The sequence below is a fragment of the Dipodomys spectabilis genome, unplaced genomic scaffold (genome assembly GCF_019054845.1).
Source record: "Dipodomys spectabilis isolate Male_0828 unplaced genomic scaffold, ASM1905484v1 ptg000212l, whole genome shotgun sequence".
In the NCBI taxonomy this organism is placed as follows: domain Eukaryota; kingdom Metazoa; phylum Chordata; class Mammalia; order Rodentia; family Heteromyidae; genus Dipodomys; species Dipodomys spectabilis.
In genome coordinates this window covers 1191371-1207307 of record NW_024870889.1, presented here as the reverse complement: position 1 = coordinate 1207307, position 15937 = coordinate 1191371, and the positions used below count along the sequence as shown (strand labels likewise).

The 15937-nt window shown below is 51.2% G+C and overlaps 2 protein-coding genes across 3 annotated transcripts in view; one reads left to right on the top strand and one right to left on the bottom strand.

Annotated features, from left to right (window-relative positions):
• Traf3 (TNF receptor associated factor 3) overlaps positions 1–13342 on the bottom strand; it is a 120377-nt gene extending 107035 nt beyond the window's left edge. For both annotated transcript variants that reach the window (XM_042696859.1, XM_042696860.1), the window contains exon 1: positions 13214–13342. The gene's annotated coding sequence lies outside the window, so the exon portion shown is untranslated. The remainder of the gene's footprint in view (positions 1–13213) is intronic.
• On the top strand, positions 11591–15178 carry LOC122122614 (basic proline-rich protein-like). Its single transcript, XM_042696893.1, has 4 exons — positions 11591–11672; positions 12222–12943; positions 13277–14217; positions 14632–15178. Exons 1-4 carry the CDS (start codon positions 11591–11593, stop codon positions 15176–15178), a joined length of 2292 nt encoding a protein of 763 aa, XP_042552827.1.
• The last annotated feature ends 759 nt before the right edge of the window (positions 15179–15937 follow it).

The window sequence follows — 15937 nt, the reverse complement described above, 5'->3', positions numbered from 1 at the left end:
GTTCTAAAATACATGTATCATAAAATTCACCATCTTAACTTCTTTTTTTTTGTCAGTCCTGAGTCTTTAAGTCTTTTTTTCCTCAATGAAAGTACAGTACTAACACTTGAGCCACAGTTCCACTTCCAGCTTTTCAGTGCTCAATTGGAAATAAAAGTGTCACCAACTTTTCTGTCCAGGCTGGTTTAAACCACAATCCTTGTGTCTCAGCCTCCTTAGAAGCTAAATTACAGACCTAAGCCACTGGTGCCTGGTTTAACTGTTTTTTGTTTTTTCTTTTGGCAGCTGAGTGCTTGAACCTGTACTATTCCTGAGCTCTTTTGCTCAAGGCTAGTAGTACTCTACCACTTGAGCCACACCTCCACTTCTGATTTTTTGGTGGTCAATTGGAGATAAGAGTCTCACGGGCTTTTCTAGCTCTTTTCCAGCTCTCTCTTTCCCAGGCCTTTCCCAGCCGCGTGGAGGGCCAACGTGGCCTGGTGCCAGTCAGAAAGATGAATAAACCTACCCCATACCCGAATACCACATGTGTGGTGCTGTCCTTACTCAGCTACCTCTTTTTAAAAACCTAACATAAATGGTGCCGTGACTCAGATAAAGGGCTTAAAGTCAGGATAGGTGGGATTCCTCTCCAGGTTTTTTCCTCTTTTTTTTTTGTTTGCTTTTCCCTTTTTGCTCTGAGGAATCCCCACAGTTCTGGCGGCCTTTTGTGAACCCGTCTGTCTGCTGCGGACACAGCGCATCGATACCATTGCTGCCTTCACATCCACGTCCACACCACTTCTCTACCCTGGTGAGTGAAACTACTCTCTACGGCTCTCTGTTGCTCAGTCTCTGTCCAGACGTGGCGCCACGCCAGAGAGCTCCTACTGCCTTTACCTGAAAGGCCGGTCTCCTCTGAAGCCGAGGACGCTTGGTTTGGGGGCTTGGCCATTTCTCTCTAGAGGGCTCTGGGGGAAGGCTGGACGCCGCTTCTGCCTTCTCCTTCACTCACCGCACTGACTCTCCTACACACATTTAATGGGGTGCTGCAAGTTACGCCTGAGCCGTGAAACCTCTTTGAAATGCCTCCTGCGCTCCCTGGAAAGCCAGAGTGCCTCATTTTTATGCCATTCTCAGATGTAGACAGTTTTTGTCACTGCAATGGTAAATGGTCAGAAGTCTGTTTGCTTTCAGGCTCTCTTTGCTCTCTCTCTGCCAGTCATGCCCAATGTTCCCTATCTCTCCCTTTCTCTTTTCTACATTTTGGCTTGTGCCCTGAAGAGTGCCACGCAGGCTGGGTCCCGGGGACCCCCGTCTAGGTTCCCTCTCAAAGGCTAGCCAATGTAGGCTTGATCTATTTGTTTAGGGTTTCTTTGCATTCTTTCAGAAATTTGCCATCTTGAGTTTGCCATCTTGGCCACATGGTGGGTTAAGGGTTTGGCCCCATCTGACCCTTAACCTTCCACCAAGCTTACTCTCCATCCAGCTATTCTAAGGTACCTTGCTAACGAGTTGCTCTTTTCATAGGCCCTGGTAAATGAGGCCCAACCATCTGATGTGCTTTGTTAGCAAAGATGTCTACACATTGTTGTCAAAAATTTTAGGTTTTGAGTTTTGCCTTTTTTGTTTTGTGTTGTGTATTCTACTGACTATGTGGTTCTAAAATACTGGGCTTATCTGTGCTAAAATTCTTATCACATCTAACAAGTTTTGTCATTGAGGAATATTTGATGGTCAATTCTTGATAAGGACCAGGTGAGCTCTATTCTATTTGATCTCCTTGTTGCTTTAATTGGAAATAATAAAGGGCTTTTATGGCAAAGATTGCAGTTCAAAGCCAGTCTGGGCTGAAAAATCCCTAAGACTAACCTGCAAAGAGCCAGGCTGGAAGCATGGCTCAAGACTCTTATTTCGAACCAGCCAAACACTGGAAGTGCTATTGTAACTCAAAGTGGTTCAGTGCTGGCCTTGAGAAGTGCTCAGGGACAGTGCCCAGTCCTTGAGTTCAAATTTCCTTGAATACCAACCAACTGGGATAAGCCATCCCAGCAACGAGCACCTAGACTCAGCCAGTCTGGGGAACAAGGGACCATGGAGAGGAGTAAGAGGACATGGTATCACATCAGCAACTTTGTGCCTACCCTTTCAAAGTTAACCAGAGCTGGAGGTCAATAGAAGTAAGGAGCCTGCCCAGCTAGTGTCCATACCTGTCCACCTATTAACTGGACAGGAATTTATATTCTTGCCTTTGTCACCTGACTTCTCTATCTAGTCGCCAGATGTCAGAAGTAGCTAGGGACTAGCCGGGCGCCGGTGGCTCACACCTGTAATACTAGCTACTCAGGAGGCTGAGATCTGAGGATTGCAGTTCAAAGCCAGCCCGGGCAGGAAAATTCATGAGACTTTCATCTCCAATAAACCTCTAGAAAAACCAGAAGTGGTGCTGTGGCTCAAGCAGTAGAGCGCTTACCTTGAGCTGAAGAACTGAGGGACAGCGCCCAGGCCGAGTTCAAGCCCCACAACTGACCAAAACAAAAACAAACAAAAAAACCACTTCTACTACCCCTCCTCTTTTGGTGCTAGTCTTAGTGACTCAGGAGGCTGACATCGGAGGCTCCGGGTTCAAAGCCAGCCTGAGCAGTTAAGTCTGTGAGATTCTTATCTCCAAGTAACCACCAAAAAGCTGGAAGTGGTAGAGTGCTAACCTTGAGTAACAAAGCTAAAGGAAAGCGCACAGACCCTGAGTTCAAGCCCTAAGGACTGGAGCAAAACAACAACAACGAGTCTGTAATTTAAACCCAAGAGACTTATCTGATATACACCAGAACATTCCTCAATGTAGAAAAGTGGAGAAAGGGGCTGGGAAGGTGGCTCAGTGGTAGAGCACTTGCCTTGCATGCCTGAGGCTCTGGGTTCGATTCCTCAGCACCACATAAGCAAAAAAAGCCGGAAGTGGCGCTGTGGCTCAAGTGGCAGAGCGCTAGCCTTGAGCTGAAGAGCTGAGGGACAGCGCCCAGGCCCAGAGTTCAGGCCCCACGACCGGACCCAAAAAAAAAAAAAAAAAAAGTGGAGAAAGCTACAGAGACCGTGTGGCCCTTGCTATCATACAACAGCTTCTACCCTCGAGGGCTAACTTGCCTAAGAACCACAACAAAATCATTACCTTCCATCAAGTGTATCAAGTTATGAACTCAATTCTCAGCACTCCCTGGAACAGGAACAGATAGCCATGAACAAGCCCCATACCTTTGGCCCAGCAACCACAGGCACTTCCTAGGTCCAAGTTAAAAAACATCTCAGTGGGGCTGGGAATGTGGTTCAGTGGTAGAGTGTTTGCCCAACATGCATGGAGCCCTGGGTTCCATTCCTCAGTGCCGTAACAGAAAAAGCCAGAAGAGGTGCTGTGGCTCAAGTGGTAGAGCAGTAGCCTTGAGCAAAAGAAACTCAGAAATAGTCACCAAGCCCTGTGTTCAAGACCCAGGATTACCCAAAAAAAAAAAAAAGAAAGAAAGAAAGAAAAGAAAACAGGGCCATGATTGTGGCTCAGTGGTAGACTGCTTGCCTTCACACATGAGGCCCTGGGTTTGATTCCTTAGCACCATATAAACAAAAAAAGCCAGAAGTGGTGCTGTGGCTCAAGTGGTAGAGCGCTAGCCTTGAGCTGAAGAGCTAAGAGACAGTGCCCAGGCCCAGAGTTCAGCCCCCATGACCAACAAAAAGGGAAAAAACAAAGAAAACGAACACCAACCAAAAATAAAACAAAACAAAAAACACCACACATCTCGGTGGTTTTACAAAAATCTCCTCTCAAATAGCCAACATCTTCATTTTCCCACTAACTGTGGAGAGGGCTTCTTTGCCTTTAACTTATATTCCCCTAAGTAATTTGCAGTTATAATTGAACTCAAGATGAATGGGTGCTGGGCTCTCCACAGAGTGCCAGGCTCAGAGACTTGCTCACCACTAATAAGCTAATGTTTGCAAAACTCTGTAAAGACATAATGACTAAATACTATCATTATTACAGACTTCCCGTTTAAATGTAAATTAAAAGAGATAAAGGGGAAAGAAACACGTTAGGGACCACTACTCAGCAAGATGTAAACAACATTTGAACCACAGGGGTAAAAGTATCTTAATTTTTTTTTATGTAGTTTTATTTGTTTGCAGTGCTGGAGATGAAACCCAAGCCTTGTACATGATGGGCCAAGGCCCTACTCTTACTACTGAGCTATTCCCCACATCCTAACTGGAGTCATTAAAGGATATAACGATGTTATTTACAAGACACTAACCCAAAATTCAGAAAATGACACACTGACTAGAAAAACAAGCCAATACAGGTGAAGCATGCTGGAAAAAAATGGAAAAACTGAGCTGGATGCTGGTGTCTCACACCTGTAACTCCAGCTGCTCAGGAAGCTGAGATCTGAGGATCACAGTTCAAAGCCAGCTGAGACTCTTATCTCCAATTAACCACCAGAAAACTGGAAGTGAAGCTGTGACTCAAAGTGGTAGAACACTAATCACCTAATCTCAATTAAAGAAAAAAAGCGAAAGAAGGGGTGGGGGGGTTAGGAGAGATGGGTGACAATGTTGTCAGACACTTCGTATTCATAAACTGTTTTGTAGAATGGGAACTTCTTTGGACAACTACTTAAAGATAATAATAAAAAAACAAAACCAAAGAAGTGGTAGAACACTAGCCTTGAGTGAAAAAGTTCAGGGACAGTGTCTAGTCCTTGAGTTCAAACCCCTCAAGTGACAAAGGAAAAAAAAAAACAGGGAAAGACTAGAAAAATGTCTGAAACAGTTTGTTTTAAAACACTATATAGGAGCTAACCGAAAGTTCAGGATATGAATAAAATCTAAAACTGGATTGTGACTCAGTTTAAATTGCCCACAGAACAGTTTTTTGCCAATCCAGGGGCTTGAACTCAGAGCCTGGGCACTGTCCACGAGCTTTTTTTGCTCAAAGCTAGCACTCTACCACTTGAGCCACAGTGCTCCTTCTGGCTTGTTTTGTTTATGTGGTGCTGAGGAATTGAACCCAGGACTTCATGCATGCTAGGCAGGCACTCTACCACTGAGCCACACTCCCAACTCCAGATTTGGGATTTTTTTTTCTGAGATAGATAGATAGATAGATAGATAGATAGATAGATAGACAGACAGGAGCTATGGAGTTCCTATGGAGCGATGGAGTCAATATAAGCATTCATTGATGTTTCATCTACATCTGATGAACACAGCCGTAGGTAATTTTATACAAAACATGGTATTAGGGCTGGGAAGATGGTTGAGTGGTAGAGTGCTTGCCTTGCATGCATGAGGTCCTGGGTTCAATTCCTCAGCACCACATAAGCAGAAAAGGCTGGAAGTGACACTGTGGCTCAAGTGGTACAGGGCTAGCTTTGAGTTAAAGAGCTGAGGGACAGTGCCCAGGCCCAGAGTTCAGGCCCTATCACTAACAAAAAAAAAAAGGGGGAGGGGGGTATTTTACCATGTTTTACCTGTGACCAGCCATGAGGTCAGATATAGGATTTCCATTTGTGGTGTCATGATGGTGCTCAAGAAGACAGACTTCAAGCCAGGCGCCAGTGGCTCACGCCTGTAATCCTAGCTTCTCAGGAGGCTGAGATCTGAGGATCACGGTTCAAAGCCAGCCCAGGCAGGAAAGTCTGTGAGACTCTTATCTGCAATAAAAACCACTAGAAAACCAGAAGTGGCATTGTAGCTCAAGCAGTAGAGCACTCGCCTTAAGCTGAAGAGCTGAGGGACAACGCTCAGGCCCAGAGTTCAAGCCCCACGACTGACAAAAAAAAACAAAAACAAAAAACAAAGTAATGTTCAACCTGTAATTCTCAACCCTAGTTGGAATTAGAAGACAGTTTCCCTGGGATAAACCTTGAGAACATATAAAAATGCAGGAAGAAAAGATACTATTGTAAGGGGCCGGCTCTCCGTCATTATCTGACATGGAAGTCATTTACCTGCACACTGAGCCTAGCCACCTCCCATTTAGGAAACACATTTCCTACCAAGCTCTGTCCTACTACAGTTACACACCGAGACTGTGACATCCTCACGCTACTACGGCTCAATCCCCACTGCTGTGAGAAATACCATCTGTCAGACGCTTTCTCATGAATCTCCCTGTTAACACACAGTGATACCCACTTCACAGATGGGAGGCTCTCCACCGCCAGCTCATCCGCTTGTAGGCAAGCGGGGCGGGGCTTCAGATCCTCAAAGCGGTATCACCACCAGCTTGGAACCCAACAGCACCAAGTGGGATTGGAGGGCCCCGCAGAGGTTCAAAAGAACCATGCATAAACACAATGCATCTTCCAGAGCATGAACTTGCTACAAGATTGGTAACAAAAAGTGTTTATATTAAAACAGACATATTACTAAGTATAATGTAAAATTTGTATTAAATTTTAGGATACAACATAATGGGCTTGCCCTTATTCCCACTGAGGGGAAACTCTTACAGAAAAGTCTCCTGAAACCTGTACATTTAATTTACCCTACAATAAGATTTCAAAGAACAGGCTCCATTAATCTAAAAGGCAGAGAATTTAATTTCTAGTAGAAAGTTATGACTTCTGGGAATTAGTGGGCAAGGAAGGGCTCAAGAGAACTAATCTCCCTGTTCTTCCAAGAAAGTCCAAACTTACAGTATCAGCCAGTATTCCTACCTGTAATCTTAGCTCCCCAGGAAGTTGAAATTATGGTTCAAGGCTAATCTAGGCAGAGATGTCCACAAGACTCCACCTCCAAAATAGCCACCAAAAAGCCAGGATTGGAGATGTGGCTCAGTGGTAAAGTTCCAGCTAACCACATAAGCGGAGCAAATACAAACCCCAGTATCTCTCCTCTCTCTCTCTCTCTCTCTCTCTCTCTCTCTCACACACACACACACACACACACAGTGTCAATGAAGTTTCCAATCATGCAAATATCTGCCAAGTACAAGGACAAGATAATGCCTTCTAGAACAGTCAAAGGAGGCCCTACAGGACGGACCATGTGCCTAGCAGTGGAAGGAGAAAAGGAAAGCCGAACAAGCTAGCCTTTACCTCATGTGTGTGTGCAGGCCTCGTCATGAGCACTAGGCATTGTAATGGGCACTAGGCTTTTACTTTCCTGAGTAAAAGTTAAATCTATGAAAAACTTCAATAGGCCAGGGCTGGGGAGGGTGGACCAAGAAGTAGAATGCTTACCTAGCAACTAGAAAGAAGTCCTGAAGTTCAGACCTGGTGGCTTATGCCTGTAACCGAGCTACTAAGAAGGCTGAAATCTGAGGATCATGGTTTGAAGCCAGCCTCAGTAGGAATGTCCATGAGACCCCAATTAACCACAAAAGCTAGTAGTGGAGCTGTGGCTCAAGTGGTAGAGCATTAGCATTGAGCACAAAAGCTCAGGGACAGCATCCAGCCCTAAATTCAAATCCTAGAACTGTCAAAAAAAAAATTATGGCTGGATAAGCATAAAGGAGCACACCTACTAAAGTTGTGGCAGGAAGGTCCAGAGTTCAGAGCAGCCTGGACTACATGTTGAGACCGTGCCTCAAAAACTAAGGCGGGGAGGGGTGTCCTGACTCCCTAAAGCCACATTTCATCATGTCACCACTACTTTCATATATCTTTCTTGGCTCATAAGTTTAGCATTTCTCTCCTTAAAAATGTTAAGATTCTAGTAAATATGGTTTCATGGTTTTATCACTGAAGCAGTGTTTCAACTAGAAAGGAAATCAGAATATCAGAACATCAGGTCCCAACATCTTCCTTGGTAGATTGACATCAAAAGAAGTTACCATCTATTTTTTTTTTGGGGGGGGGGAGGGAGGGTCGGTCGTGGGGCTTGAACTCTGGGCCTGGGCGCTGTCCCTCATTCTTCAGCCAAAGGCTAGCGCTCTACCACTTGAGCCACAGTGCCACTTCCAGCTTTTTCTGTTTATGTGGTGCTGAGGAATTGAACCCAGGGCCTCATGCATGCGAAGCAAGCACTCTACCACTGAGCCACATTCCCAGCATTAGGGCACTGTTCTTGAGCTTTTTTTTGTTCAAGGCAAGTGAGCTAACACTTGAGCCACAGCACCACTTCTGGCTTTTTCTGAGTAGTTTCTTAGAGATAAGAATCTCATTGCTGGGCACCAGTGGCTCAAACCTATAATCCTAGCTACTCAGGAGGCTAAGATCTAAGAATTGAGGTTCAAAGCCAGCCCAGGTAGGAAAGTCTGTGAAACTCTTATCTCCAATAAATCACCAGAAAAAGCAGAAGTGGCACTGTGGCTCAGGTGGTAGAGTGCTGGCCTTGAACTGAAGACCTGAGGGACAGCACCCATGCCCAGAGTTCAAGCCCCACCACTGGCCAAAAATAAAAGAATCTCATGAACTTTCCTGCCTGGACTGGCTTTGAATCAAGATCCTCAGATCTCAGCCTCCTAAGTAGCTTGGATTACAAGAATGAGCTACCAGCACCAGGCTAAGATCTCTACTCTTCCGTGGTGAATTCCAACCATACTTATACTTATCTAACACAAACCACTACTCTGCACATTGTGCCTTTCTCAGAACAAGTCTTCTTTCAGCCAAATAGCTCCTCAAAGGGCAGAAGAGTAACTTTTCATTTTTCTTCATCATTCCTGCACTAGCTCCTGTCTCAGTGGTTCAAACAAATTTCTATTGGGCTCTGGTGTCTCCCATCAAGAAGCACAGGGCCAAGGGGAAGGGGAAACAAAGGAGGTGACAAAAATGCTTGATAAGAAATGTACTCATTATCTTGCCCATGTAATTGTAACCCCTCTGTACAGTATTTTCACAGTTAAAAAAAGAAAAGAAAAAAAAAAAAAAGCACAGGGCTGAGATGTCCCAGATTTCTGCAGAGCCCACCTCTAGAAACAGATGTGTGCCTCGCTCATCCTAGCACACTAACTAGAATATTATGGGAACTCAGGGCACATTAACCGAACATTAATTAAATGAGAAAAAGACTCCCAAGTTCCAGTTAATGATCTGCTTATCTGAAGGAATACAGAATGTAAGAACTCCAACCTGACATCCCAAGCCAAGTCACCTGCTTTTTATGACATCCCTAGCTGCCAGCAAATTTCCACTAAAAAAAAAAATTAAATAAGTAAGTTAGAAACACCACCTTTTCCTTTCTAGGCTAGTTTGTCTCTCCTGATCCTTTCCTGGAAGAGAGAGAGAGAGAGAGAGAGAGAGAGTGTGTGTGTATGTGTGTGTGTGTTAATTCTGGGACTGGACACTGTCTCTGAGCTATTGTGCTCAAGGTTAACATTCTACCACTTGAGCCATGGCTCCACTTTGGCTTTTTGGTGTTTAACTGGAGATAAGTCTCAGGGACTGGGAATGTGGCTTAGTAGTACAGTGCTTGCCTAGCATGCATGAAACCCTGGATTCAATTCCTCAGTACCACATACACAGAAAATTGCAGAAGTGGCGCTGTGGCTCAAGTGGTAGAGTGCTTGCCTTGAGATGAAGAGCTGAGGGACAGCACCCAGGCCTAGAGTTCAAACCTCACAACTGACCAAAAGGAAAAAAAAAAAAAAAGCTCATAGAATTCACAAACTGTATAGATCATGATAATGACAATTTGCCTTGTGAAAGTTAAAGTGTGTTTATGACTCTAAGTTTCACTATTCCACCATATTGTGAAATATGTGAAATTTATGTAATCACCTAATCTCAATTAAAGAAAAAAAGTGAGATGGGTGACAATGTTGTCAGACACTCTGTACTCATATACTGTTTTGTAGAACGGGAACTTCTTTGTATAACTACTTAAAAATAATTTAAAATATAAATAAATAAAGGCTTTCCAGAATTAGATAGCATTTTGTATTTTTGTTAATTATGGATAGAAATTACATACATGTTTGCTTACATTTTTCTCTTCTGTTCAACTGAATGTGTCTTTCCACTGGGTACTCAGGAGCACTCTAATCCTCGCTCTAAAGCCCTCATGTCTACAGTCCTCCAAGTGCCCTCAGCTTTGGTTCCATTCCTCTTGCATAAGACTAAGCATGTCCAGGTACCAGTGGCTCACGCCTATAATCCTAGCCACTCAGGAGGCTGAGATCTGAGGATCACGGTTCAAAGCCAGCCCAGGCAGGAATGTCCGTGAGACACGTTATCTCCAGTTAACAACCAGAAAAACCAAAAGTGGCACTGTGGCCCAAGTGATAGAGCGCTTGCCTTGAGCTGAAGAGTCCAAGGATAGCACCTATGATTGACCAAAAAAAAGACTAAGCATGGGCTGGGAAGGTGGCTCAGTGGTAGAGCGCTTGCCTTGCATGCATGAGGCCCTGGGTCCAATTCCTCAGTACTACATAAGCAGAAAAAGGAAAAAGCTGGAAGTGGCGCTGTGGCTCAAGTGGTAGAGTGCTAGCTAGCCTTGAGCTGAATTGCTGAGGGACAGCGCCCAGGCCCAGAGTTCAGGCCCCACGACCGGACCCAAAAAAAAAAAAAGACTAAGCACCATTCCCCATTCAGGCTTAGATGCCTCTCCCTGGCCACCTTCCAAATGCCCTAGCCTCACCTCCTATCTCAAATTCTCTGGCCTCCTTTCTCACTGTAGCTCTCTTCTGTTTGCCATGGTATCCAAAATCAGTTATCATGGTCCGATGCCAGTGGCTCATGCCAGTAATCCTACCCAGAAAGTTGAGATTTGTGGTTCAAAGCCAGCCCAGGCAGAAAAGTCCATAAGACTCTTATCCACAATTAACCACAAAAAAGCCAAAAGTAAAGCTGACATTAAGTGACAGAGCAGCAGCCCTGTGCAAAAGCTAAGAGAACCCTAAGATCGAGGCCCAGGACTGGGGGAAAAAAATTAAGCATGCTGTGGTACACACACTTGTCATTACAGCTGCTTGGCAGATAAAGGCAGGATTGGGTGTTCAAGGGGTAGCCCCAAGAAAGTGAGGAGCTGTCTCCAAAACAAAATGCAAAAAACTGGGAGGGGAGGGGAAGGGAGTGTGGTTCAAGTGGTAGAGTGTTGTCCACCTAAGCCTGGGTACAATAGCTGAATCTGAAAAAAATTAAAAAATACAGTAATTTTTCTTTCTCTCTGAAGAATGTAAGGGGTCCTGGTTCTAAAGAATCGACAGCGTGGGCCTTGGTCATGAGACTTCTCCTCTGTTACTAGTGCTGGGATTGACCATGCAGAGAAATTGAGCTATTGCATAACATTTGATGGGTTAGATCACTTGCTGTTTGGAGAGCCTTGCAAGACAAGATGAGAAAACAGAGCTGGGCAAATTTAGTGCAATTTCCTTTGTGTGCTGGAGCTACCTCAGGCTTGCAACACCACACTGACACCTTTATCTTTCTTGAAGTATAGCTTCAGTATCCTAAAAAAAGGATTTTAAAGGAATTATAACTCATTTTCATCTTTTGGCTCATTAGCATATTTATCCTGACAATACCCTAGAAACACCTTCTTGATTTGCACACTGGAAAAAAAATGTAAGGGCTTGTAGCAGAGGTGTTTAGAAAAAAATTCAAACACAAAGAAAACAAGCTGCAGCTTGGATGCTTCCGTTAAACAGAAGGACTGCCTTCAAAGCACAAACAGGAGCATGGAGATTTTGGTGGTACTGGCAGAAGCAAGTGACCACTACTGGCGGCTGGTTCTAGTGGAGTGTCTCTGCAGTCTTCCGAGTGAGGCCATCTTACTAATTCCAAAAAGACTGGAGAGCATCCAAGAAAAACAAATGGTCTTCACTCCCCTCACAGAAAAATTCACATGAATGTCTTTTTAAAAAAAAAAAGGCTAAAATTCTCCCCGGCCAGCTCTGCTTCCCTGGCTTCGGCATGGTGACAGCTGAACAGACGCATCTGGGTAAGACACCTTGCGTCTTAAACCTTATCTGAGATTCAGTCTGATTTTACCCAGCCATGGAAGACCCGAGGCTTGGTGGTTTCTACCATGAGCACCTACTCATCGAGCATTCCCCAGCTTTCACACGAATAACGTTTATTTCGCTTTGCCCAAACAATTCTCACCTTTAAAAGTCATTCTTAAATTTCTGAATGTCACTACACAGAGCGAAGAAAAATGTTTCCTCTCTTTGAAATAGAGGCTGGCTGTCCAGTTTTTTGCCAGACACCCTGCCTAGGATGCGGTCTTTTCAACAGGCCATTTTCCAACACTAGGTGATTTTCTTTTAAGCCCACCTGATGGTCTACCTGCACATCTCTTCAAACAAGGATTTTACAGACACCTACAAGATGACGGCAAACAGCCTGTCCAAAGGCTTCCCCAGCGCGTGCTCACAGAGGACGAACAAAGCATGGCTCCTCCACGGTTGTGTGCTGTGAATGCAAATGAAGCCAAACCGCTACGAGGCTCCTCGATGCGGCCTTATGACTCCACAGAAATAAATAGATCGATAGCATATGGACACGCGCGCGCGTGCACACGCACACGCACACGCGCGGCGCTAGCTCATCTGAACACGGATCCGGGCTCCGTGCAGAAAACGGGAGGTGCACTGGGGTCCGCGCCCCAGCCGGCGGCAGCCGGGGCCCGCGCCCGCACTTCGCCCAGTGCCATTGGGTGGCAGCTTCCGACGGAAGGCTTTCACAGCTCCCCGCGAGGGTCCGAGCCGAGGCCGGTCCCCACGCGCGGGGCGGCGGGGGGCGGGGCGGCGGGCCGCACGGGAAGACCGCGGCGCCCGGGGCGCGGTGCCCCGCCGCCCCCGAGCCCACCCCGACCTCGGGGGCGCCCGAAGGTGACCGGCGCGGGCCCCGGCCTCGGCCTGCGGCCGGGCCCCGCCGTTCGCCCGCAGAGCGATGACTCAGGAGAAACTTTTCAGAATCGCCTCAAAACCCACCGCGGGGGCGGCGCGCGCCGGGCGGACGCCAGACCCGGGCCCGCGTCCCCGCGCCGCGGGCGCCACGCCGGGGCCCGGCGGAGGCCTCGGCGCCCGGTCCCCGCCCCGCCGCGGCCCCCGGGCCCCGCCCCGCCGCGGCCCCCGGGCCCCGCGCCCCGCGCCCGCAGCCGGCCTTCCGCACAAAGTTTCTAAAGTTGAAGCGAATGCCCGCGCGGGCGAGCCGGGCGCCGGGCAGGCCGGACCCGAGGGGCGCCGGGCCAGCGCCGCCCCCGCCGCCGCCGAGGGCGCGGGGAGCCTGGCCGCGACCGAGCACGGGCGCCCGGGCCCACCCGCCGCGTCCCGGCCGCCCGCCCGCGCGGCCCTTACCCCGCGGTCCGCCCGCTCGGCCGGCTCAGGGGCGCCCGGCGCATCCTCCGCCGCCATCCGCAGAGTCCAGCTCCCCGGGCATCCCCATGTCGGGGGGCGGGGAAGGGCCGGCGGCCGCCGCCGCCGCCGCCGCCGCCGCCGCCGGCTGGAAAGTCCCTGCTGGGCTGCAACCCGGCTCGCGCACGCGGCGGCCGCCGCGCCGCGCCGCCTCACGCACCCCGGCGCTGGCACTTCCTCCCGCCTGCTGGAAATCCCCGCCGGCCGCCGGCGCGCGCCCGGCGCGCCGCCGCCCCGCCCCGCCCCCGCCCCGGCGCGCGCGCGCCTGAGCCCCGGGAGCCCGAGCGCGGGCCACGCGCCGCCCCGCCCCCGAGCGCGCGCCCGCGGCTGTTGCTAAGGGCCCCGGGCTCCGCGCTCGCCGCCGGCCTTAACGACGGCTCCGCGGGCGCGCGCGGAGCCCCGGGGCCCTCGCGCCCTCCCCCGCCGTCCCGATCAAAAAGCCACGAAGGCCGCGTGGACCCCCGCTCCCGTGGACACGCGCGCGCGCACTCCGGCTGGCGACGCCTGCCCCCGGGAGCGCGCGCCGCGCGGGGACTCATGTGCGCGCGGCTCCCCCCGTGCCGACCCCGCGGGCTCCGTCCCGCCGCACCCCGGCGTGCGAGCGCCGGCTGCACCCGGCTCCGCCGGGGCCGGCCCGCGCGGGGCCCGGGCTGGGCTGCCGCCTGGCCCCGCTCTCTCTTGAGGGGGCTCGAAGGGCTCCTGGGTCCGGTCCGGATCGGCCCAACTGTGGCAAGATCCCGGGGCTCCCAGCCGGCCCGGCCCCCGGAGACCCCGCCTCCCGGGCACCCCTGTCTGCTCCAAGGTTACCCTGTGGCCCGGGGTCCCGCTCCCCGCGGGCAGCGGGGACCCCTGAGGACACGGCACGCGCGCACCCCGCCAGCCCGCAGGGTGGGGCCCACCCCTGGGCGGCGGCGGCCCGGCCGGACCCGGCCACCGGGGGTTCACAGGTCAGTTGAGGAGACCAGGTGGACTTCAGAGGCCAGGGTGCGCGGGCTGGAGCCGAGGCCGGGCCCGCTCACGCCGGTCCGCCTTCTCGTGCATGAGTCTGGAGACAGCAACTCCGGCACCTCCCGTGCGACTTCGCTCCGTGGAATGTTCCAGAACCTTAGCTGATCGGACCCGCATCTCGGGCTGTATTAGCCCAACAGGTGCCCGTTCCGCAGCCCGGGGCCAGGGGCCTGGCGGGCCGGGCTCAGTCGGGCCTGCGGCGCCCCCCTCTGGGCACGGCCGAGGTGACAGGCCAGCCTCCGCCGCCGGGCCACGTGGGCTCCGGGGCTGGGATCGAACCCGAGTCCTCAGGGGCGCTCTTTCCTTCCCCCACCCCCCCCCGACCCCGGGACTGACCCCTGCCGCCTGTTGAGACGTCGTGATGACCCTGCCCCCGAGACCGGGGCCGAGCCGCCGTCCCACGGCCCCGGCCCCTCCGCCCAGGCCCCGGCCCGGCCCCGGTCCCGCCACGCGGGGGCCCAGGCGCCCGCCCCCGTGCACCTGCCGCCCTGCGCGGGACATACCGGGGAACAACCCAACTCAGGAAGACTCCCCACGCCGGGACGGACGGTTTGGGGCTCTTTACAAATGGACCACGGGGAAGAAGGTGCAAAGACGCCGCCACCGGCCCGGAAAGGCGCCTTTCATTTTCTGCCAAAGCGCCAGCTCGAGAGCCTCGTTCGGGAGCAGATTAGGCGCATCCGGTCGAGCCATCTGCCGCGCGGCCGGCGCCGGCCCCCGCCCGCCCGGCTCCCGCCGGGGCCCGGGCCCCGGCCGCCCCCGCCAGCCCCTTCCTCCTCTCCGCCGGCTGAGCCGTGCGGCCCTGGGGGGGCCGCGGAGAGGAAGCTCGCCCCCCGCCCGGCCAGGGCTTTGAGGGCGGGCCCCCTAGCCGCCGCAGGTCTAGTGGCTGGGCAGCCGTGATGGACGGCAAGACGAGCCAATCAGCGCGCTCTCCTCCGGGCATTTCAAAGACAGAGCTCTCCCTTCGCTATGGCAACGCGGAACAACACGCTGACTGGGTTTCTGGACAAAGACATTTCTCGCAGGAATGTACGTAGCGTGACATGTTCCTTCTGCTGCGTCTTGCGGAGACCTGCATGCAGATGTGGGGGTGACTCACCAAATGCAGCAGTCCACGCAGCCAATCCTGTTCTTCCGAGAGGAGGAGGAAGTACTGCGGGGCAGGCGGCAGCCCTGGCCTGGCAGGCCGGGCCCGCGCTCCAGCGCACGCGGGGCTGAGCGACCCGGCAGCACCGCCGGGGACCCCGCGTCCTTCAGCCCACAGTGCTCCCCAGCCTGTTCAGCACACGTTACCCATGCGCACACCTTTCTACAGAACTTAATCCCAAACATGCGGTGTTCCCTGATACTTCCTACGGTTTCCGTCGTCCTTCTGGATGCCAGGTCTCGCTCTGCAGCCCCGACGGGCCTTGAACTGGAATCCTCCTGGGTGCTGGGGTTACCGGCCTGTACCACCACGCCTAGCTTGTGTCTTTGCTATTTTTATTGTTCTAACGAGGTTCCTTTCATAGTGTCATCCCTTCCCTGCTCTCCCAGTCCCTCCTTCCCATTTCTACCCCAAAGTTTTGTTCGTTTTTGTTTTTTGTCGATCTACCACTTGAGCCACAGCACCACTTCTGGCTTTTTCTGCTTATGTGGTGCTGAGGAATCGAACCCAGA

Bases quoted from the DNA above. Each gene is read 5' to 3' on its own strand.
- LOC122122614 (XM_042696893.1), top strand. From the start codon at position 11,591: ATGGAGATTTTGGTGGTACTGGCAGAAGCAAGTGACCACTACTGGCGG. The intron at 11,673-12,221 runs GTGAGGCCATCT...TCTTCAAACAAG, and splicing joins GTGTCTCTGCAGTCTTCCGA to GATTTTACAGACACCTACAA. The intron at 12,944-13,276 runs GTCCCCGCCCCG...CGCCATCCGCAG, and splicing joins GGCGGAGGCCTCGGCGCCCG to AGTCCAGCTCCCCGGGCATC.